The sequence below is a fragment of the Neoarius graeffei genome, chromosome 5, assembly GCF_027579695.1.
Source record: "Neoarius graeffei isolate fNeoGra1 chromosome 5, fNeoGra1.pri, whole genome shotgun sequence".
NCBI lineage: Eukaryota > Metazoa > Chordata > Actinopteri > Siluriformes > Ariidae > Neoarius > Neoarius graeffei.
Window position 1 is genome coordinate 53,454,546 of NC_083573.1, and position 20,214 is coordinate 53,474,759.

Below are 20,214 nucleotides of genomic sequence, written 5' to 3' on the forward strand. Positions count from 1 at the left end.
AGAACATTATCTGTGAACACAATTCACCGTGCCATCCGCCGTTGCCAGCTAAAACTCTATAGTTCAAAGAAGAAGCCGTATCTAAACATGATCCAGAAGCGCAGACATCTTCTCTGGGCTAAGGCTCATTTAAAATGGACTGTGGCAAAGTGGAAAACTGTTCTGTGGTCAGACAAATCAAAATTTGAAGTTCTTTATGGAAATCAGGGACGCCGTGTAATTTGGACTAACGAGGAGAAGGACGACCCAAGTTGTTATCAGCGCTCAGTTCAGAAGCCTGCATCTCTGATGGTATGGGGTTGCATTAGTGCGTGTGGCATGGGCAGCTTACACATCTGGAAAGACACCATCAATGCAGAAAGGTATATCTAGGTTCTAGAGCAACATATGCTCCCATCCAGACGATGTCTCTTTCAGGGAAGACCTTGCATTTTCCAACATGACAATGCCAAACCACATACTGCATCAATTACAGCATCATGGCTGTGTAGAAGAAGGGTCCGGGTACTGAACTGGCCAGCCTGCAGTCCAGATCTTTCACCCATAGAAAACATTTGGTGCATCATAAAACGGAAGATACGACAAAAACGACCTAAGACAGTTGAGCAACTAGAATCCTACATTAGACAAGAATGGGTTAACATTCCTATCCCTAAACTTGAGCAACTTGTCTCCTCAGTCCCCAGACGTTTACAGACTGTTGTAAAGAGAAAAGGGGATGTCTCACAGTGGTAAACATGGCCTTGTCCCAACTTTTTTGAGATGTGTTGTTGTCATGAAATTTAAAATCACCTAATTTTTCTCTTTAAATGATACATTTTCTCAGTTTAAACATTTGATATATCATCTATGTTCTATTCTGAATAAAATGGAATTTTGAAACTTCCACATCATTGCATTCCGTTTTTATTTACAATTTGTATTTTGTCCCAACTTTTTTGGAATCGGGGTTGTAAATGAAACACAGTCAATATTTGGTGTGAGACGACCGTTTGCTTTAAAAAAAAAATAGTACTCTCAGGTACAATGAGTGCAGTTTTATAAGGAAATGAGCTGTAGGTTTTACTGAGCATCTTGCAGAGCCAGCCACAGTTCTTCTGGACACTTTGACTGTCACACTCACTTCTTCATTTTGCACCAAATCCCAGTAGCCTTCATTATGTTTACTTTTTTAATCTGAAAAGTGGTCTCTTATCTAATATGCTGCTCAGATACAAATATTTTTTTCTGTAACATTTAATTTTGTGCTGGAAAACAAATGTTTGGAATCTAAAATGTTTTTGTACTTACTCAATCATGTAGAAGTCATTAAAATGTGTGTGTATATATATATATATATATATATATATATATATATATATATATATATATATATATATATATATATATATATATATAAACTTTGCTTTCATTTTATGAAACTATTTTTTCTCTTTTAATTATTTTCTCTTGAGGCAATACATGTCATTTTTAACACATACAAAAGGACGTTGTGCCAAAGTAAAATTGTGCCAAGATGTGTATACTCTTATTGTAATCACATATAAATCCATAAAAACCTTACTACATAAAGCAGTTCGGTGAAGTGTTGGTTATAGCCTGAGCTGTGGAAGAGATTATATAATAGCACAGGATATCCACAAGGATGTGCACTGTTCCTGCTAGTTTTTATTATGTATGAAAATGCATGAAATACTATATATTCTACTAAGCCTAGGCTACTGGTTTTCTCTTCCACAGCTCAGGCTATAACCAACACTTCACCGAACTGAAGTAAGGTTTTTATGGATTAATATGTTATTACAATAAAAGAGTATACACATCTTGGCACAATTTTACTTTGGCACAACGTCCTTCTGTATGTGTTAAAAATGGCATGTATTGCCTCAAGAGAAAATAAAGGAGAAAAAAATAGCTTCATAAAATGGAAGCAAAGTGAGTCATTTTAAATGACATCTTATGCAAATGTCATTTTCGTCATGTCATGCAAAAAAATAAAAAATAAAATAAATAAATAAATAAATAAATAAATAATCACTCTAGAACTGGTTACTTCAAGTCCACTAGGCACAGACCATTATTTTACAATTCACACAAATAAAACTTCATTACAGTTTACAGTGCAGCACAGCAGCTAATTCCATCTTTTAAGCAACTCAACCTCTGAATCAGCTTCTTAAGCCTATAGCACAGAAACAATTCTCTTATCGGCCTCTCTCAAACCACCTCTCATTTAGCCTACTGCCAGGAAGAAATTTGCATGCCAATCCATGTCTGAGAATGACATTTAAGAAGCCCGTAAAAGACCGGTGTGAAATTACAGAAATTAACGGCAAACACCCTGCACTTTCATTTTCTCCACAAATTAAAATTCCTTTACATCCTTTTTTTTTTTTACAAAAAAATAATAATAAATAGTTCATGCAAACATCCCATTATAATTAGGATGTCAGTATCAAAGTATGTTTAGAATGAATTATACACACAATGAATTATAGAGAGTTCACATAGAGAATTATAGAGAAATCACTGCATCATTATGCCTCATGTTAACCTTAACAATTTGTTCATTTTTTAATTAGTTGTCAATAGAATATATAAATTATTTACAGATTACCATGATCTCAACATAACAAATCTTCAGGAATGTGTGTGATGCACAAAAATGTACAAATTGTTAAGATCAGGACTAAAGAAGTTAGTGCTGTGAAACTATAATGGAATATAGTACAACCACAAATCAGAAATATTTGGAACGGTATGTTGAAATTGGGGCGGCATGGTGGTGTAGTGGTTAGTGCTGTCGCCTCACAGCAAGAAGATCCGGGTTCGAGCCCCATGACCGATGAGGGTCTTTCTGTGCGGAGTTTGCATGTTCTCCCCATGTCCGTGTGGGTTTCCTCCTGGTGCTCCGGTTTCCCCCACAGTCCAAAGACATGCAGGTTAGGTTAACTGGTGACTCTAAATTGACCGTAAATGTGAGTGTGAATGGTTCTATGTGTCAGCCCTGTGATGACCTGGCGACTTGTCCAGGGTGTACCCCACCTTTCACCCGTAGTCAGCTGGGATAGGCTCCAGCTTGCCTGCGACCCTGTAGAACAGGATAAAGCGGCTACAGATAATGAGATGAGATGTTGAAATTAAGACTGAAACCAATGATTTGTAAATAATCCTTGACCTGAATTGCGTTCAAAGCAGCACATTATTTGATGTTTTAGCTCATGGATTTTATTGTTTGTTTGTTCAAAATAAACACATTTCAATTTTGATTCTTGCAACACGTCAAAAAAGTTGAGATGGTAAAGCATTTACCACTTTGTAATGTTGCCATTCATTCTCACAACACTGTGCCCACCCTGAGATAAGCCTTGCCCACCCTGATAAATTGGTTGCCCATCCTATAAAAAACGCCTGTGAATATCATCACAATATGCGCGATTTTGCTCGGAGGTGGCGTCTTGTGTTCTCCTTTAAATCCATTTTGCACTCTACTGCTTTCTTATTGGCCATTTCGAAAGGGAAGGGGAGGGGGGGTGCCCTGCCCACCCTATATATAAAAAAGCTGCGTGCGTGCTCGCTCTACGCACATGCGGTAGTAGCAAAGTCAGTGTGTACGGCAGTACTGTAGATTCCGAGTTAATAGTTAACAGTAATACATTGCTTACTTTCCCTTCTGATAGTCATGCATAGGTATTGATATAAAAATGTTCCATTGCTTCTATTAATCACACAAGTCCATGTAATGACAGGTCCTTTCCTTTTATCACTAGATGCAGATATGGTGCATAATGAAGCCCAACCTTTTTTTCATGTGTCTGGTTTTTTCATGTTTGACCCTCTGAATGTTTATGTGTGAGTATGGATCTCAACTTACACTACATTCCAAATTATTATGCAAATGACTTTTTTCATTGATTTTCCTGAAGAGTCAATAGAAATGACAATCGTCCTAATTTTCAAGTCATCAACCGTCAGTGTACAAATCAACTGTTTTTGAACGAACCTTCCAATGCTAACTGTATTTTTTTTTAATTAAAAAAACTAAAAATGGACTGTTCCAAATTATTACGCAAAATAGAGTTTCAAAAGATTTTCGTTCTTGTAAAGAACTAAAAATGGCCATTTGTGAAATTGGAAGCATTAGTAGGTAATAATTACTGGAATCAAAACCTAGTTCAATCAAAACATCTTATAGTTCAAATTGCGTTACTGGATTTGTAGCAGATTCAGAGCCCAGTGGGGCTACCCAACTCCCTGGGGTCAAGCAGATGATGATGGTGAGGACGATGATGATAAAAAGTAGCAAATGTCACAAGAGCAATAAACAAAACCTCTTCCAAGCAGTGCAGATTTCCCACCATTATGTTATTTTATCCACTTTGCTTCAACCAATCACCAGCAACTATCATTTAGGAAATCTTTGTCCTATTAATTTGCTCATACCCATCTGAATGCGCTATTAATCATGGGAAACACGTCTGATCACGAAAATGGGGGACTTATACACACATACATACACATACACTATAATAAGAAATGTAATTTGTTGCCCCCCCCAAATAAACCAAATGCCCACCCAAGCATGACATCCTGGCAACGCCTCTGGACCACAATACACATTTCCACTGTGTGACGGTCCATCCCAGATGCTTCCGAGCCCAGAGAAGTCGGTGGCGCTTCTGGACACAGTTACCATAAGGCTTCCTTTTTGCACAGTAAAGTTTTAACTGGTATTTGTGGATGTAGCTCTGTATTATAGTGCTTGACAAAGGTTTGCCAAAGTAATCCCGAGTCCATGTGGTTACATCAGCTATAGATGAAAGACGGTTCTTGATACAGTGCCATCTGAGGGATCAGAGATCACAGGTGTTCAGCTTAGGCTTTGTGCCCTTGCCCTTTTTGCACCTAAATTCCTCCAGATTCCTGAAATCTTTTAATGATATTATGCACCGTAGACGGTGAAATATCCAAATCCTTTTTTATCTTTCTTCAAGGCACATTGTTTTTAAACATTTCAATAATTTTCTCATATATTTGTTGACAAATTAGAGAAGCTCCTCAAAGGCTAGGCCTTTCCTGGATACTGATTTTGTACCAACTCATGATTACAATCACCTGTCGACATCACCTGTTTCTAATCACATCATTATTTAATTGATTTTTAGGAATATGTTGCAGGTTTGAAACACATGAATGGATGTGTATTTGCCTGCAATGAAATTCAAGTAAATTTAGAAATCACTGCTTTCTTTTTTATTTGCATTTTCCATACTGTCACAACTTTTTCTGATTTGGCATTGTAATTGTCAAAATATGACATTCATTCCATGGGCATTCACACTTTCAGATATGAGCACACGAGGCCTCAAGCCAGTGTTTTTCAGAAAAAAAAGGAAATTGGTGATCATTTTCTTTAATGGGATAAGGAAGTTCATCGATGTTGTCATTTGAAATGCATCGCAAATAGCCTCACTTGTATACTTTCGTGAATAAGAAGTATACTGTATATCTGAGAATATGCAGGATATTAAGGAGACTTCTTCTGCTTCGTGAGAAAGCAACTAAAAAAAATAATAAAAAAAGTAGTTCCAGTAGATGAGCACGCTAGTGTTGAACAACAAAATAGAGGCAATATAAGCGATAGAAACTAAACTCTGGACTCTACTGGCATAGCCAATATGGTAATTAGAAACTGATTCAGAATGCTAGAGGTTATATATTATGTAATGTGCTATTCTGAGGTCAGACAAAACATGAGAAATATAGACAGAAACTCTTATTATAAATTATAAACCCGAAAAACTGAGTGCACTAATGTATTCATCAGACTGCATTTTATGTCTTTATAAAAAAAAATCTCATTCTACTAATTATTCATTCAATCTATTCTCTAATGTCTAATATCTAACATGGTAAGTAGTGTGGCCAGTAAAAACGCATATTTCCTATAAACACAGTGTCTAATAAACTCATCTCACAAATAACTATGCAATTGCAAAGTCAGTGTGATGGCTGTGGTGAGAATGGTTCTGTCAGACGGCAGAGACAGATGCAGTTGCAGGTTGGCTTTATTTAAAAAACAGGGAGACAAATACAAAATGTAGTGCTCAAACGTGGTAAAAACCAGGTGCAAGGTCAGGAGATCAACAAATGGGGTAATGTCAGCTGGGCGAAGTATTCTGTCAGGGATGGTTGGAGATTTACAGTATGTATGTACAGAAGGTATTTATTTTAAAAACAGGAATTAGGCAAACAATCCAAAAAGGCAGGCAAAATCGTAAATGGTGTAACAAGCAATGGGACGGGCAAGGCACAAGCAAAATCAAAGACGAGGGACAGGAATCAGGAAACCAATATACAACCATGGCTTGGTAATGTGTCTAACAATGCAATACGTCGCAAACTGATTGTGCATTTCAAGTCCTTATATAGGCGTGCTGATTGCACCTTAATCCCGTGCAGGTGTGAGTCCTCAGTGGTGCGTGCTGTCCAGAGCATGTTTGAGAGTCCATATGTTGTGTGCGCCAACACGCACAGGTATGACAGGCAAAAACCAGAATCACATCACCAAAGGCCAAAAATGAGATCCAGAGAAACACGAATGATAAACAAAGGCTTAGTAGGACAGACAAATAAACACTGGATGATACTTCACAGTGACTGAACATTCTGAAAGTCCTTAAATTGTGTGTGTGTGTGTGTGTGTGTGTGTATCAGTGATCAGGTGAACTTGAGAGCATGTGGTCGGGGTGTTGTAGTTTCTGGTAGCCATGTTTCTATGCTGCAGTGTTGTCTGGGAAGTCGATTGTGCGACACCGATTCCAGTGTTGATATGACACGTTCACAGTACTTCACATGTAGCCTGGATGGTCTTTTTTTATTGATGGATAGCGGGCTACAGAATTAATTAATTAATTAACTAACTAACTAACTAACTAACTAACTCATTTACAACTATTATTTTTCACCAAAAGAAAAGATAAAAGTTGTTAGTTTGTTGGCTGACCATATCTTCGGTCCTTCCTATACGCACAGACAGCACAGAGAAGAATGTTATTATTGGGTTCTGTTAGTGAAGCCTGATGCCTGATGTATTTGGGACAACAAGTGAGAGCAGTGAATAGCTCAGTTGGGGGGCAGACAAGAGGGACCTGACAGGCGAGCAAAAAGCAGTGGGTGAACCCAGTATGTGCTGTTAGGTTAGCCTGACTGGACAATGAGGAGTGAATGGAGTTCCCAGCAGAGTGTGAGCCCTGAGGGGGAGCCATTGGGGAGCAAATCATCTGCAGGCATTCGCACAAGAATGAGCCACCTGGTCTGTAAACTGCTTTCAGCACACTCATTTATTCTCACTTTGTGTGTGTGTGTGTGTGTGTGTGTGTGTGTGTGTGTGTGTGTGTGTGTGTGTGTGTGTGTGTGTAGGCAGACAGAGGCTCAAGAAGAGAAGTCGTGAAAAAAATGTGATAAACTGACCAATTCCAATGAAGACAGCTTTGTATCCCTGCTCTTTCAGCGACTGGAGTGTCATTCCATCTTGGCCTAGTCCTTTCTCGCAGACGATCTGAAGGAGAAAGGGGTCAGTGCACAGCAAATACTGAGAATAAAAATTGGGTCTTCTTAGGTTAGACAGAGGCTAATAAAGGTGCTAGTAACATATTTGGTCACATCTGTCTGTCTGGAACTAGTGTGTGTGTGTGTGTGTGTGTGTAACTCCATATAATCCAGTCGGTATATCTATGAGACAAGCCTGAAGCACAGAAGATCTGCTTCTCCCTCCCCCTGACTTTTTACTGGAATGGTGAAATGCAAATTTGTTATCTGGCTGCCCCCCGTCCTGGCTCGCTTGCCTTTGAGCAACTCGGAGAAAAACGTTTCCTGTGCGAGATGAATGCTGAGCAGGTGTGCAGAAGGAAGAAGACTATCGATTGCCCTTTCTCACCACAGTGGCATTCAGGGAACAGACAGACAAGCAACCCAGCGCCCAGACCTGCACACACTGCCGCCTGCCTTCCTAATGCAGCTTTTAATTGTTCTTTATTAATGCAGCTGACATTTGGGCTGCTGATCCTCCCTGAGACCTGTCACCTTCCGTAGCCTCTGATGTGAGCAGTAGAGAGAGGAGGAAGGGAGAGAAGAAGAAAGAGAAGATAGAAAAAGTTGGGAGGAGAAAGAAAGGAAATGGAGGAAAGAAGGAAGAGAAAGCATGCGTTGAAGTGTGTGTGTGTGTGTGGTTGCATGAGAGAGAAAGAGAAAAGAGAGAGACAAGATATTCAGAGGAGTGTTAGAGGTGAGATGCCACTCATTACCTTCACTCCTAGGTCTTTCATCAGGTCCAGCTCAAACTGCACCACCTCATAGGGCAGGCGGAACTGAGGGATTTCTGAAGAGCTGGGGAAGAATGAGAAAGCCCAAATAATAAGAGAGGAAAGGAATTAGGGAGAATGAAAAAGGAAGTAGCACAAGGAAAGCTCAAGAGAAAAAGAATGTTAGTCGTAGAAGATTAAAAAATAGAGAGCACACACACAAAAATCCCTTTCAGCACACAGGACATTTTCCTCTGTTATTCCATTTGATGTTTCAGAGCACTAGAATCTCGTATTGCTGTCAAACTTCAGCCGCTCATTGTAATTCTCAGCAGCTACTGAACCTCTAAATCTAAGGCAGACATGCACAGGACTCCCACTAACCATCAACAGAATGGCTGGGGGTAAGGACATGAGAGTAATTGATAATCCTGTTCCTTCTCAGCATTTAAAAAATGAATAATACCCAATTACGAAGGCGGTTCATTATTTATTCTGACCTATGCACATTCTCCATATCGATTATGGCGAGTCTACACCAGATCAGTAACAGACTACAAATGCACAATCTCAGTTCAGGATTTTTACCCACCTCAGTCCACCGACATACTTCTCCTTCTCAAAAATCGTGATGTTGTTGTAACCGAGCCGGGCAAGGAACGAGGCACAGCTGATGCTGGCAGGGCCGCAGCCGATCAGCGCGATCTTCGAGTGGTAACTCTCAGGCATCTGCTCAGGAGGAGGAAGGCCAGGCATCCTCACCTGAGGAATACCCATCTTACTGAACACCTGCAAAAAACACACACACACACGAACCCATGCATTCACACTAAGCTACAGAGGCAAATATTTGGACAAACCTGCTCAAAGAACGGCTTTCTTCATTTTTACTACTTTCTATTATTTTAGGATAATAATAATAATAATAATAATAATAATAATAATAATAATAAAGACATTAGAAGACATCATTATGCAATGACCAAGAAACATTAAACAAATCAATACAGTTTTTTTTATATTATTAATAGTATTTATGATTAAGCTTTGAACATACATCGTCTCAACCAATTTCATGAGAGAGACTTTTTAATAATAAATACATTTGGATTCAGAAATCAATTTATACATGGGCATTAACTCCAATATATAGCTATACCACTTATCAGGTCAGGGTTGGGAGGGAAGCTGGAGCCAATCCCAGCTGACTTTAGGCGAGAGGTAGGATACACCCTGGGCAGGTCACAAGTCTATCGCACGGCTAACACAGAGATGCACTACCATTCACACTCACGGGCAATTTAGAGTAGCCAGCTGACCTAATCTGCATGTTTTTCAATTGTTGGAGGAAACCAGAGCACCCGGAGGAAACCCACGCAGGCACGAGGAGAACATGCAAACTCTACACAGAAAGGCCCCAGTCAAACATGAGATTCAAACCCAGATCCTTCTTGCTATGAGGCAACAGAGCCAACCACTACACCACAGTGCCGCCTCACCATAACATATATAACATAATATATAACAACACCGTTATTCTGTTTGAATGTTTTTTGTTTTTCTAATTATGCATAAAGTTACAAACTGGATTCATGAAACAGCATGACTGAGGCATCCAGGAAACAACAGTATAATAATGTCTGAACATTTGCCTGTGTGGTGTTTTGCTTTTAAAAGAAAAGTACTTAGAGCCAGCATGACATTCATGCATTTCACTTTGCTGTTGCCTCCCTGTATGAGCAGAACTATAGAAGAAAAAAAAAAACAAAAACTCGTTTATTCCATGAGTAACCATATGAAGACATCAAATGATGATAGCTAGGAAGATGCAAAAAGAATAAGGCAAGTTATCCAAACAGCCCTTAATGAGAAGCCTGTAGCGCTCTATCCATTAACAATCGTAAAATGAGAAGCCTAGCACTTTGTCTTCTTAATAAGATTATCAAGATCCATACATAGAGGCTTGCATTGTTAATACAATATTATGCCTGAGCAGGCAACATTATAGGTGATATTAATTTAGTTATTCATGAATCTTATGAACTGTGAAGCCCCAAATTGCTGCATGACAATGCATTTCTAATAATTCCTGAGAGCAGTTTAGAGGCCCTTCCTGTTATTGCCGCTGCTATGAAACATACAATCCATCAATTCAAAACACAATCTCAGTTTTATAATTCTCCTCATCATCTAATTGAAACAATGGACTGCAAACAGCACCTGACAAGCCGTGTGGAATAGGCTCAAGGGCTCAGAGTGCAAGCAAAACTGATAATAATGACTTCCTCAGATCTATGTACTTCACTAAGTATGTTTCCTCAGTGGGAAATAGGATGTATACCCTCATCTTCAGCTACATCGCTCCCACTTCAAGCAAACTCAGCTCTTAGTACACAACAACAGCAGTACTGACAGCCACCTTCAGAAGAGAGGTCTGTAGAGGAGGGTGGTATCCTTGGACAGACAGACAGACAGACAGACAGACAGACAGACAGACAGAAACAAAACAAGACAGATACACAGAGACAGACAAACAGACAGGCAGGCAGATGGACAGAGACAGAAAAAAACTGATCAGAAGAGACAGAACAGGGTAGGCAAACTAGAAAGACATGGAAAGACAGACACGCACAATAATACAGACAAAAATAGTCACAGACAGACAGACAGTGAGACAGACAGACAGAAGCATGGACCAGGATAGACAGACAGACAAACATAGTAGGGCAGACAGACCAAGACAGACAAGCACAGACAGGCAAAACTAGACCAAGTTAGACAGACAGACAGACAGACAGACAGACAGACCAGAAGAGACACACAGAAAAAGACATAACACTAAAGATGGGCAGTCATACAGACACAAATACACACAGACACACAGATGGAACAGGACAGACAGCCAGAGACAGATACACCAGGAGATTCAGACAGACAGAGACGGGTAGACAAAAGCATACACCATGACAGACCCAGACAAACGAAGACCAACAGACAAGAAGACGTCTGTGTATCTGTCTCTGGCTATCTGTCTGATACAAACAGACAGACAGGCATGAGTTATAATCTAGTTTTGACAATTCACTTCAAAGGTTTTTCACTTAAACCATGTGTGAGACTAACTCTCTGAACTGAGCACTTAAATTGCCTGAGGTGACTCACATTTGCTAAAACTCACATTTTGCATAAAAATCCAAACATTTCCTGAGATTATATTTGTGGCTGAATTTAAGGAGGCCAAGCTGATGTTAAGAACCAGTAGAAAACTGTGTTAAGAGCTTTGCTCTGAGAGACGTAGCCTGAACAACATCATTCAAGACACGGATGAGAGAAGAAGAGAGGACGCCTCAAAGCCAGCTAATGCCTTCAGCCACTTGCACACAGAAAGGTTGTATATTGCCCACAGTTGAAAGGAGGCATTGACTTTATCTTTGACTGCAGACATGCTAAAAGAACTACAGTTGAGTTGGGCACTGATAGCCCCTCTTCCTGGTGTTATCTAATTATCAGCTTGATAACCAGCCTGACCCCTCACATTTAAGGAGAGAGGAGCTGCCACCTAGACAGAGATGTCTAATAAGTCATGGCAGGGGTGGGTGGCAGGAAAGAGAGAGGCCATTCTCATAATTGTGCCTTTTATTCTTTAGGCTGTAATGAAACTGTACAGGCCAAAGTCTCTCTTTTCTTTTAATCAGCTCAAATGGCACCTGATAGGTGGGAGCAGGGGTTTATGAAGGTTGGGGCGGATCGAGTTGCCATCCCAAATCATCAACTTATTAAAAATATATGAAAAAATACCCCACCTCTCAGCGAAACTGCAGCTCTACAGAAAGGGAGTTTCGCCCTTACACATTGCTATAAATGCATTAGCAATAGATCATAGTGCACAAATATGATGATATTATACTCCAAAGTCTGCGTTTTTGGATGACTAAATTAGTTTTTTATAGGTGCTTAACTATGTTTGCTTGAACACCAATTGTCCAAGTGGGGAATCAGCGTGAATGAGCCAGTGGGTCCTACTGATTACAACAAGATCTCAAAGAAAAAGCAAACATTTTGTTCAAATTTCAGATTTCTCCAACAGGTAAGAAAATTCACCCTTGATTTCACATCATACTGTGATGTACAGTGGTGCTTGAAAGTTTGTGAACCCTTTAGAATTTTCGATATTTCTGCATAAATATGACCTAAAACATCATCAGATTTTCACACAAGTCCTAAAAGTAGATAAAGAGAACCCAGTTAAACAAATGAGACAAAAGTATTATACTTGGTCATTTATTTATTGAGGAAAAGGATCCAGTATTACATATCTGTGAGTGGCAAAAGTATGTGAACCTTTGCTTTCAGTAGGTGGTATGAGCCCCTTGTGCAGCAATAACTGCAACTAAACATTTCCGGTAACTGTTGTTCAGTCCTGCACACCGGGAACTCTTTGTGTGAATTTCTCTTGAAATTCAGTTCATGGACAGATGTCCTGACATTTTCCTTTAGAAATCGCTGGTATAATTCAGAATTCATTGTTCCATCAATGATGGCAAGCCGTCCTGGCCCAGATGCAGCAAAACAGGCCCAAACCATGATACTACCACCATCATGCTTCACAGATGGGATAAGGTTCTTATGCTGGAATGCAGTGTTTTCCTTTCTCCAAACATAACGCTTCTCATTTAAACCAAAAAGTTCTATTTTGGTCTCATCCGTCCATAAAACATTTTTCCAATAGCCTTCTGGCTTGTCCATGTGATCTTTCACAAACTGCAGACAAGCAGCATTCTTTTTGGAGAGCAGTGGCTTTCTCCTTGCAACCCTGCCATGCACACCATTGTTGTTCAGTGTTCTCCTGATGGTGGACTCATGAACATTAACATTAGCCAATGGGAGAGAGGCCTTCAGTTGCTTAGAAGTTACCCTGGGGTCCTTTGTGACCTCGCCGACTATTGAGGTATTTCACCTGACGTGACGCCCCGGTGTCCGCCATTTTGAAGGTCAAGCTAGCTAATGTCAACAACATAGTAGCTAGTAGGTTACTGTAGCAATGTTTACGTTCAGTCATTTGGATGACTGTTAAATCCTTTCAGTCTCAAGTTTTTCCTTTACTGTATTTACTAGTTTACTGTAATTATGATCCGGCAGCTATTTACACCGGATCCAGTGTAAATAGCTGCCGGAGCGCGCTCCGGCTTGCTCCCCCTCAAATTAAGCAGCGCGCTAAGCCGGAGCGCGCTGCTTAATTTGAGGGGGAGCAAGCCGGACCGTGCTCCGGAACCTCGGCCGGAGCACTCCGGGAGCAAGCCGGAGCGTGCTGCTTAATTTGAGGGGGAGCAAGCCGGAGCGCGCTCCGGAACCTCGGCCGGAGCACTCCGGGAGCAAGCCGGAGCGTGCTGCTTAATTTGAGGGGGAGCAAGCCGGAGCGCGCTCCGGAACCTCGGCCGGAGCACTCCGGGAGCAAGCCGGAGCGTGCTGCTTAATTTGAGGGGGAGCAAGCCGGAGCGCGCTCCGGAACCTCGGCCGGAGCACTCCGGGAGCAAGCCGGAGCGCGCTGCTTAATTTGAGGGGGAGCAAGCCGGAGCGCACTCCGGCAGCTATTTACACTAGATCCGGTGTAAATAGCTGCCGGATCATAATTACAGTAAACTAGTAAATACAGTAAAGGAAAAACTTGAGACTGAAAGGTTTTAACAGTCATCCAAATGACTGAACGTAAACATTGCTACAGTAACATACTAGCTACTTTGTTGTTGACATTAGCTAGTGCTAACAGCTAGCTGCTAGTACACTGCTACAACACAGACACCGACCCTAATAATACAGTTCTTGGTCATTGCCTGGTAACAGCAAATTTATAACAGGCCATGTCTCAACAGACTAAGAAGTTATTTCAATGACATTTAATAACATTTTGTTTATCCTGAGGACCGAAAGTAAATGAAAATGTGAACAAACCTTAGCTGTAATAAGATGGCGACCACCGGCTCCAGGGACGACCCACTGATGTAGGCATGTTACCCAGCCTGACACAAAATATTTGTAGGCATCCAAACTCGTATACGCTTTCAGATCAATACCTCTGTATGGCGATGGGTTTTTAATGACATAGGTATACAGATCATGTGGGCCGAAGTCAGGTAAAGACTTCCGTACGTCAGTGAACAATCCTGGTGGAAGCAGGTAAACGTCGTTCTCTAAGCCTGCTAACCTCAATTTTTGCAAATACCTCTCCCTCTGCTCGCCCTGTAAATGCCCTACGTCGCTGGATAGTGAAGGTGTTTTCTGCATCTCGCTCCTTTTTCTTTTATGTTTTTCGTTTGTCGCCTTCCTCGCATTCAAACTGATTCGAGCCGTGACGTCCAAAATGGCAGCCTAACGATGCATCACATGACTTGGTCACGTGGGTGAAAAACCTCAGTTACACGCCTTGCTCTTGGAGTGATCTTTGTTGGTCGACCACTCTTGGGGAGGGTAACAATGGTCTTGAATTTCCTCCATTTGTACACAATCTGTCTGACTGTGGACTGGTGGAGTCCAAACTTTTTAGAGATGGTTTTGTAACCTTTTCCAGCCTGATGAGCATCAACAACGCTTTTTCTGAGGTCCTCAGAAATCTCCTTTGCTCATGCTATGATACACTTCCACAAACATGTGTTGTGAAGATCAGACTTTGATAGATCCCTGTTCTTTAAATAAAACAGGATGCCCACTCACACCTGATTGTCATCCCATTGATTGAAAACATCTGACTCTAATTTCACCTCCAAATTAACTGCTAATCCTAGAGATTCACATACTTTTGCCACTCATAGATATGTAATATTGGATCATTTTCCTCAATAAATAAATGACCAAGTATAATATGTTTGTCTCATTTGTTTAACTGGGTTCTCTTTATCTACTTTTAGGACTTGTGTGAAAATCTGATGATGTTTTAGGTCATATTTATGTAGAAATATAGAAAATTATAAAGGGTTCACAAACTTTCAAGTACCACTGTATATTAATCATAATTTACTCATTTTCATAAATATGCATAATGTTTATGTCATCACAGATACAGATATTGTCTGTCTTATTGAAGATGTTTGAGTCCGTCACTTCCTTCTGTAGAGAATACAGCATTCATTAGAAGCAGGTAAAGCCTCCTTAGCAGCAACCTTACAGGATGGTGGGTCAAAGACAGCAATTCAAACCCACACACAGTATCGCTGACATTTTCATTTAATTAGCAGTTACCATGGAACTAAATAAAGCCCACTATGACAATGACAAGAACAGATCCCCTGATTATCTCAAAGCTGCATCATGGTTGAGGACACCTGTAGTTCCAATCATTATTCTGCAGGAGAAAACAAGACGACAGATGATCAAACACATTCTACATACAGCAGTTTAAAAACCTCAAGGTTTACAATAAAAGCTGTCATTGCTGATAACAGTCATGGCACACACGGAACAGTCAATGACAGTAAGCAAATCTCTGTGGAAATCTATTTACAGCAGACCAAAGCATCTCAGCTGCGCTGCTTTAAAGTGAAGTCCCCTCCCTGTGCTGTCCTGCTCTTTTTTGTTCCTTCCTTCTAAACATGTAATGGAGATCTGATGGTAAATCTTCTGTTTCAAACATGAAACATCCCCTTTTCTCAATTTAGCTTCTTAATGTCAGCGTCTTAATCAAGTTATCAGTGTTGACTATGATGTCTAGTGCGTGACGAGCTGTTTTCCTTGGGCATCTAGTTTTCGGTCTGTTTTTATAATGGGTGATTTGATGTTTATCACAGAAGAGGACTCAGCTGCAGAGAGCAGGCACAGGAAAAATTATGACTGTTATGGTAGATGGTGACAGTCACCGTGCACCCGAGCTTCTGTTGCAGCCATAACAAAGGGCTGAGAGGCCCCATTAATACAGCACGCACAGATCGTGCTGTCGCTCCATCATGGCTTATGTGAGCTAAACAGAGCAGGGAGAAGTTACTGCTTGTCCAATGCTGAGCTGCTGCAGGAACCAGCTGTAAAATACGCTCTATGGCAGAAAACAGGAGCATAACTGGCATCCATACACTTGCTGACATTGAAGAGTATCATTCTCTCGCTGATGTTGAAGGCTCACAGTACACAGAAATATTGAATATGTTTCTCATATTGAAAAAAAAAAATCATGTTCCCTTCCTTCAAACATTAAGCTCTGGCCTGTTGCATAAAGATCTGAGATCAGTTAGAAATATAAAATGCACTTCATTGTTTTCTGAACATATTACATGCATAGTTGTAAAATTATTACTCGTGCTGCTTAAAGCATATACGCAGAAACATGGCCTGACTTTTTGTTTATACTGTAAATGGCTTGAGACCTCAAGAATGGCACAAGAATAGTTTTAAGTGTTAACAATAAATCTAATATAGTAATTTTTACAATCAAAGTGATTCATATACAGTGCTCAGCGTAAATGAGTACACCCCCTTTGAAAAGTAACATTTTAAACAATATCTCAATGAACACAAACAATTTCTAAAATGTTGACAAGACAAAGTTTAATATAACATCTGTTTAACTTATAACATGAAAGTAAGGTTAATAATATAAACTTAGATTACACATTTTTGGTCGTCGTGCACTTTTCCAACATGACAATGATCCTAAACACACATCTAAGGCCACTGTTGGATTTCTGAAGAAGAACAGGGTGAAAGTGATTCAGTGGCCGAGTATGTCTCCTGATCTGAACCCAATCGAACACCTATGGGGAATTCTGAAGAAACAAGTTGAGCATCACTCTCCATCCAGCATCCAGTCACTAAAAGAGGTCATTGTTGAAGAATGGAAAAAGATCGATGTTGCAAAATGTCGCCAACTTGTTCATTCCATGCCTAGAAGACTTGGTGCTGTCATTAAAAATCATGGAGGCCATACAAAGTACTAGATGTAGTAGTTTTTGTTGTGGGGTGTACTCATTTTTGCACCACCCTAATTTGAGTAAAACTGAAAAAATGTGTAATCTAAGTTATATTATTAACCTTACTTTCACGTTATAAGTTAAACAGATGTTATATTAAACTTTGTCTTGTCAACATTTTGGAAATTGTTTGTGTTCACTGAGATATTGTTTAAAATGTTACTTTTCAAAGGGGGTGTACTCATTTACGTTCAGCACTGTATATGATCTTGCCAGCTGGTGATAATGTGGTTCTGTGAAGGATTTACACTGAGCACTGTAGGTAGCGGTCTGAGTGAATGACCTTGACATCCATGACGTCACAGCAGGAAGTCTATCGGCCTCATCGCCATTTCCACTATACTAAAACACAGAGCTGACTGCAACTCTGATCCTCCATTTTGAGCTAATTTATCGCCATGCCATGTAGATGTCTTGCTGGCGGGTGCAGCAACACAACAGAAGGTGGATTTACGTTGCATTCCTGGCCCAAGAATGATCAAACTGCAAAGATTTGGACGCGTTTTGCGAGAAGTTCACGGGCACATTGGGCGCCTACGAAGTGGTCTCTCCTCTGCTCTGCACATTTTACTGAAAACTCATACGAGACCTCTGATCTGTTGAGGAGCGTTGGCTATAAGACCGTATTGAAAGAGGGTGCAGTACCAACAATTAAAGGAAACTATAAGAAAAGGAAAGTAAGTTCAGTTGCACCAGTTCTCCCGGAGTGTGAGCCGAGGGCTGTTGCTAAAACCCGGGTTGGAACGGGACATATTATCGCTCGGGCAGTGACCTCCCCGCGGTTGTTGCTAAAACCGGTGATGTCCTGTCCCGGGTTTTAGTAATTGCCTGAGCCAAGCAGTAATGTTGGAGTACTCAGTATGGAGAAAATGGAGAATGAGTGGACCAGCCATTTGATTTCTCTGCTGGATACGCTTGCCTCAGCAGCAAAATCTCGCCCTTACGTGGAAGAAATGAATGAACGGAGAACTGAACGAACAACTGAAAGTCAGATTGTTTCAAAACAATCGGCCACAAGATCGGCCTTCAAGAAGCGAGAACACAGACGGGTAAGCTCCGACTCTCATTTTAATACAAAAACAACAAAAACAACAATACTCGTTGTTTAGCTGCATTTAGATTAATGCATGTAACTTGTATTGTTTGTTTAAGTTACTGGTATAAGATTATTTAATTTGTTTCAGAATGTGATTGTCTCAGTTCATCTGATTATTTAATTAGCCTTTTACATTTTATCAGTGAAAATGCATGCATGTACATGTACGTTGCATAAGTTATAACACCTATCCTGTTTTAATGAGAGTCAACCCACAATCAGTGAAGTCAAATCAGTCTTAGTTGAGCAAGTCAGTAACGGTATTTCTTACTTTCACCATAAATTTTTATTTATATGACTTTGGTCTATAGCTGTCAAAGGCCTCGGCCTTAAAACCGGTTCCCGCTGTGACGTCACGCACTCAGGGCTGGCTGGCTCAGCGGGGCAGCTCGAATGCCAACTTTGCGGTTGATTTTAACTCTCAAAAATAAATATTTTTTAATTTCCAGTTATGCAGCATACAAGAGTCAAGGATGGAGATACTATCCACTCAGAAATTTATTTAAAAATAAAGGTTCTGTGTATGGGCGGCACGGTGGTGTAGTGGTTAGCGCTGTTGCCTCACATCAAGAAGGTCCTGGGTTCGAGCCCCGGGGCCAGCGAGGGCCTTTCTGTGTGGAGTTTGCATGTTCTCCCTGTGTCCGCGTGGGTTTCCTCCGGGTGCTCCGGTTTCCCCCACAGTCCAAAGACATGCAGGTTAGGTTAACTGGTGACTCTAAATTGACCGTAGGTGTGAATGGTTGTCTGTGTCTATGTGTCAGCCCTGCGATGACCTGGCGACTTGTCCAGGGTGTACCCTGCCTTTCGCCCGTAGTCAGCTGGGATAGGCTCCAGCTTGCCTGCGACCCTGTAGAAGGATAAAGCGGCTAGAGATAATGAGATGAGGTTCTGTGTATCTCCTTTAAAGACATTTTTGCCGTACCTCAACAGCAAACTGCTGCAGTCCTCCAATGTTGATGGGCCCTTCCTCCGAGGCATAGAGGTTACACCCACCCACACACAGGTCTGAGGTGGGACACACCATCCCACATGTCAGGCCCAGTGGGTTGTCCGACAGGATCGCTCTCGCTGCCCCGTAATAGTTCTACAAAATAACAAATGGACACTCATGCAAAACAAACCCACCAACCCAGGTCTGTGAAACAATTCCTAATCCAAAGCATGCCATAAAATCTCCAAGAATGCTGCACTGTCAGGAGATGATTTCTTTCTCTTCCTTTATTTATGCTTTTTCCTAAGAGGCTGTAAGCGAGGTACAGCAACAATAGTGTTCAATGACAGTCAAACATATTAAAATGTAGCAGAATGAAGAAATAGCACTGCCCTAAGACAGCCTTGAATCAAAGTTAGCAAAAGATGAATTTTATAAATCCGACAAAAGTGCACTGAACGGCACTAGCCTTGACTGCACAACAGTGGGTTCCAGGTGGCAGGTAGCAAGAACATTTATGAAGGGCTATTTCATGTTCATTATATAATGATCTGAAACAGTACAGATTTAAAAGATTTTGAAGGTCAAGTGTGCAAAGACAAACCATTTTGTTCACAGCTTTAGCTTCATCTCATAAAAATACTTTATTAAAGCCTACTGTTGAACACAGTAGTGTGCTTTCTTTACATTTTCTAAATGTTAAATTTCCCTCTGTGCAAGAATAAAAATATTTATCGGCCTAAGACTGAACGAGTGCAACAAAGAGAAAGAGAGTACCCAAGTATTCCTATACCACTGAAATCTTCAAGGTTAGATGAAAAATAGGTTCACATTTTTTCATCCATTTTAATTTCTTTTAACTAATGAAAATCAAGACATGAAAAAATAGAAGGGTATATGCAAAAAAACTTTTCTTGGGGATGTTTGGGATTT

The 20,214-nt window shown here is 40.6% G+C and overlaps 1 protein-coding gene across 3 annotated transcripts in view; it reads right to left on the reverse strand.

Moving 5' to 3' along the window:
* dpyda.1 (dihydropyrimidine dehydrogenase a, tandem duplicate 1) overlaps positions 1–20,214 on the reverse strand; it is a 326,140-nt gene that overhangs the window by 186,924 nt on the left and 119,002 nt on the right. For 2 of the 3 annotated variants that reach the window (XR_009654732.1, XM_060922033.1), the window contains exons 5-8: positions 19,273–19,434; positions 8,896–9,092; positions 8,307–8,388; positions 7,474–7,561 (exon numbers count right to left, since the gene is read on the reverse strand). Coding sequence is in view for 2 of the 3 variants with exons in the window: in XM_060922033.1 (XP_060778016.1) it covers positions 7,474–7,561; positions 8,307–8,388; positions 8,896–9,092; positions 19,273–19,434 (529 nt within the window). In the remaining variant the exon portion in view is untranslated. Of the gene's footprint in view, positions 1–6,136; positions 6,486–7,473; positions 7,562–8,306; positions 8,389–8,895; positions 9,093–19,272; positions 19,435–20,214 lie in introns of those variants that run through there. The other variant, XM_060922034.1, reaches the window with a different exon arrangement.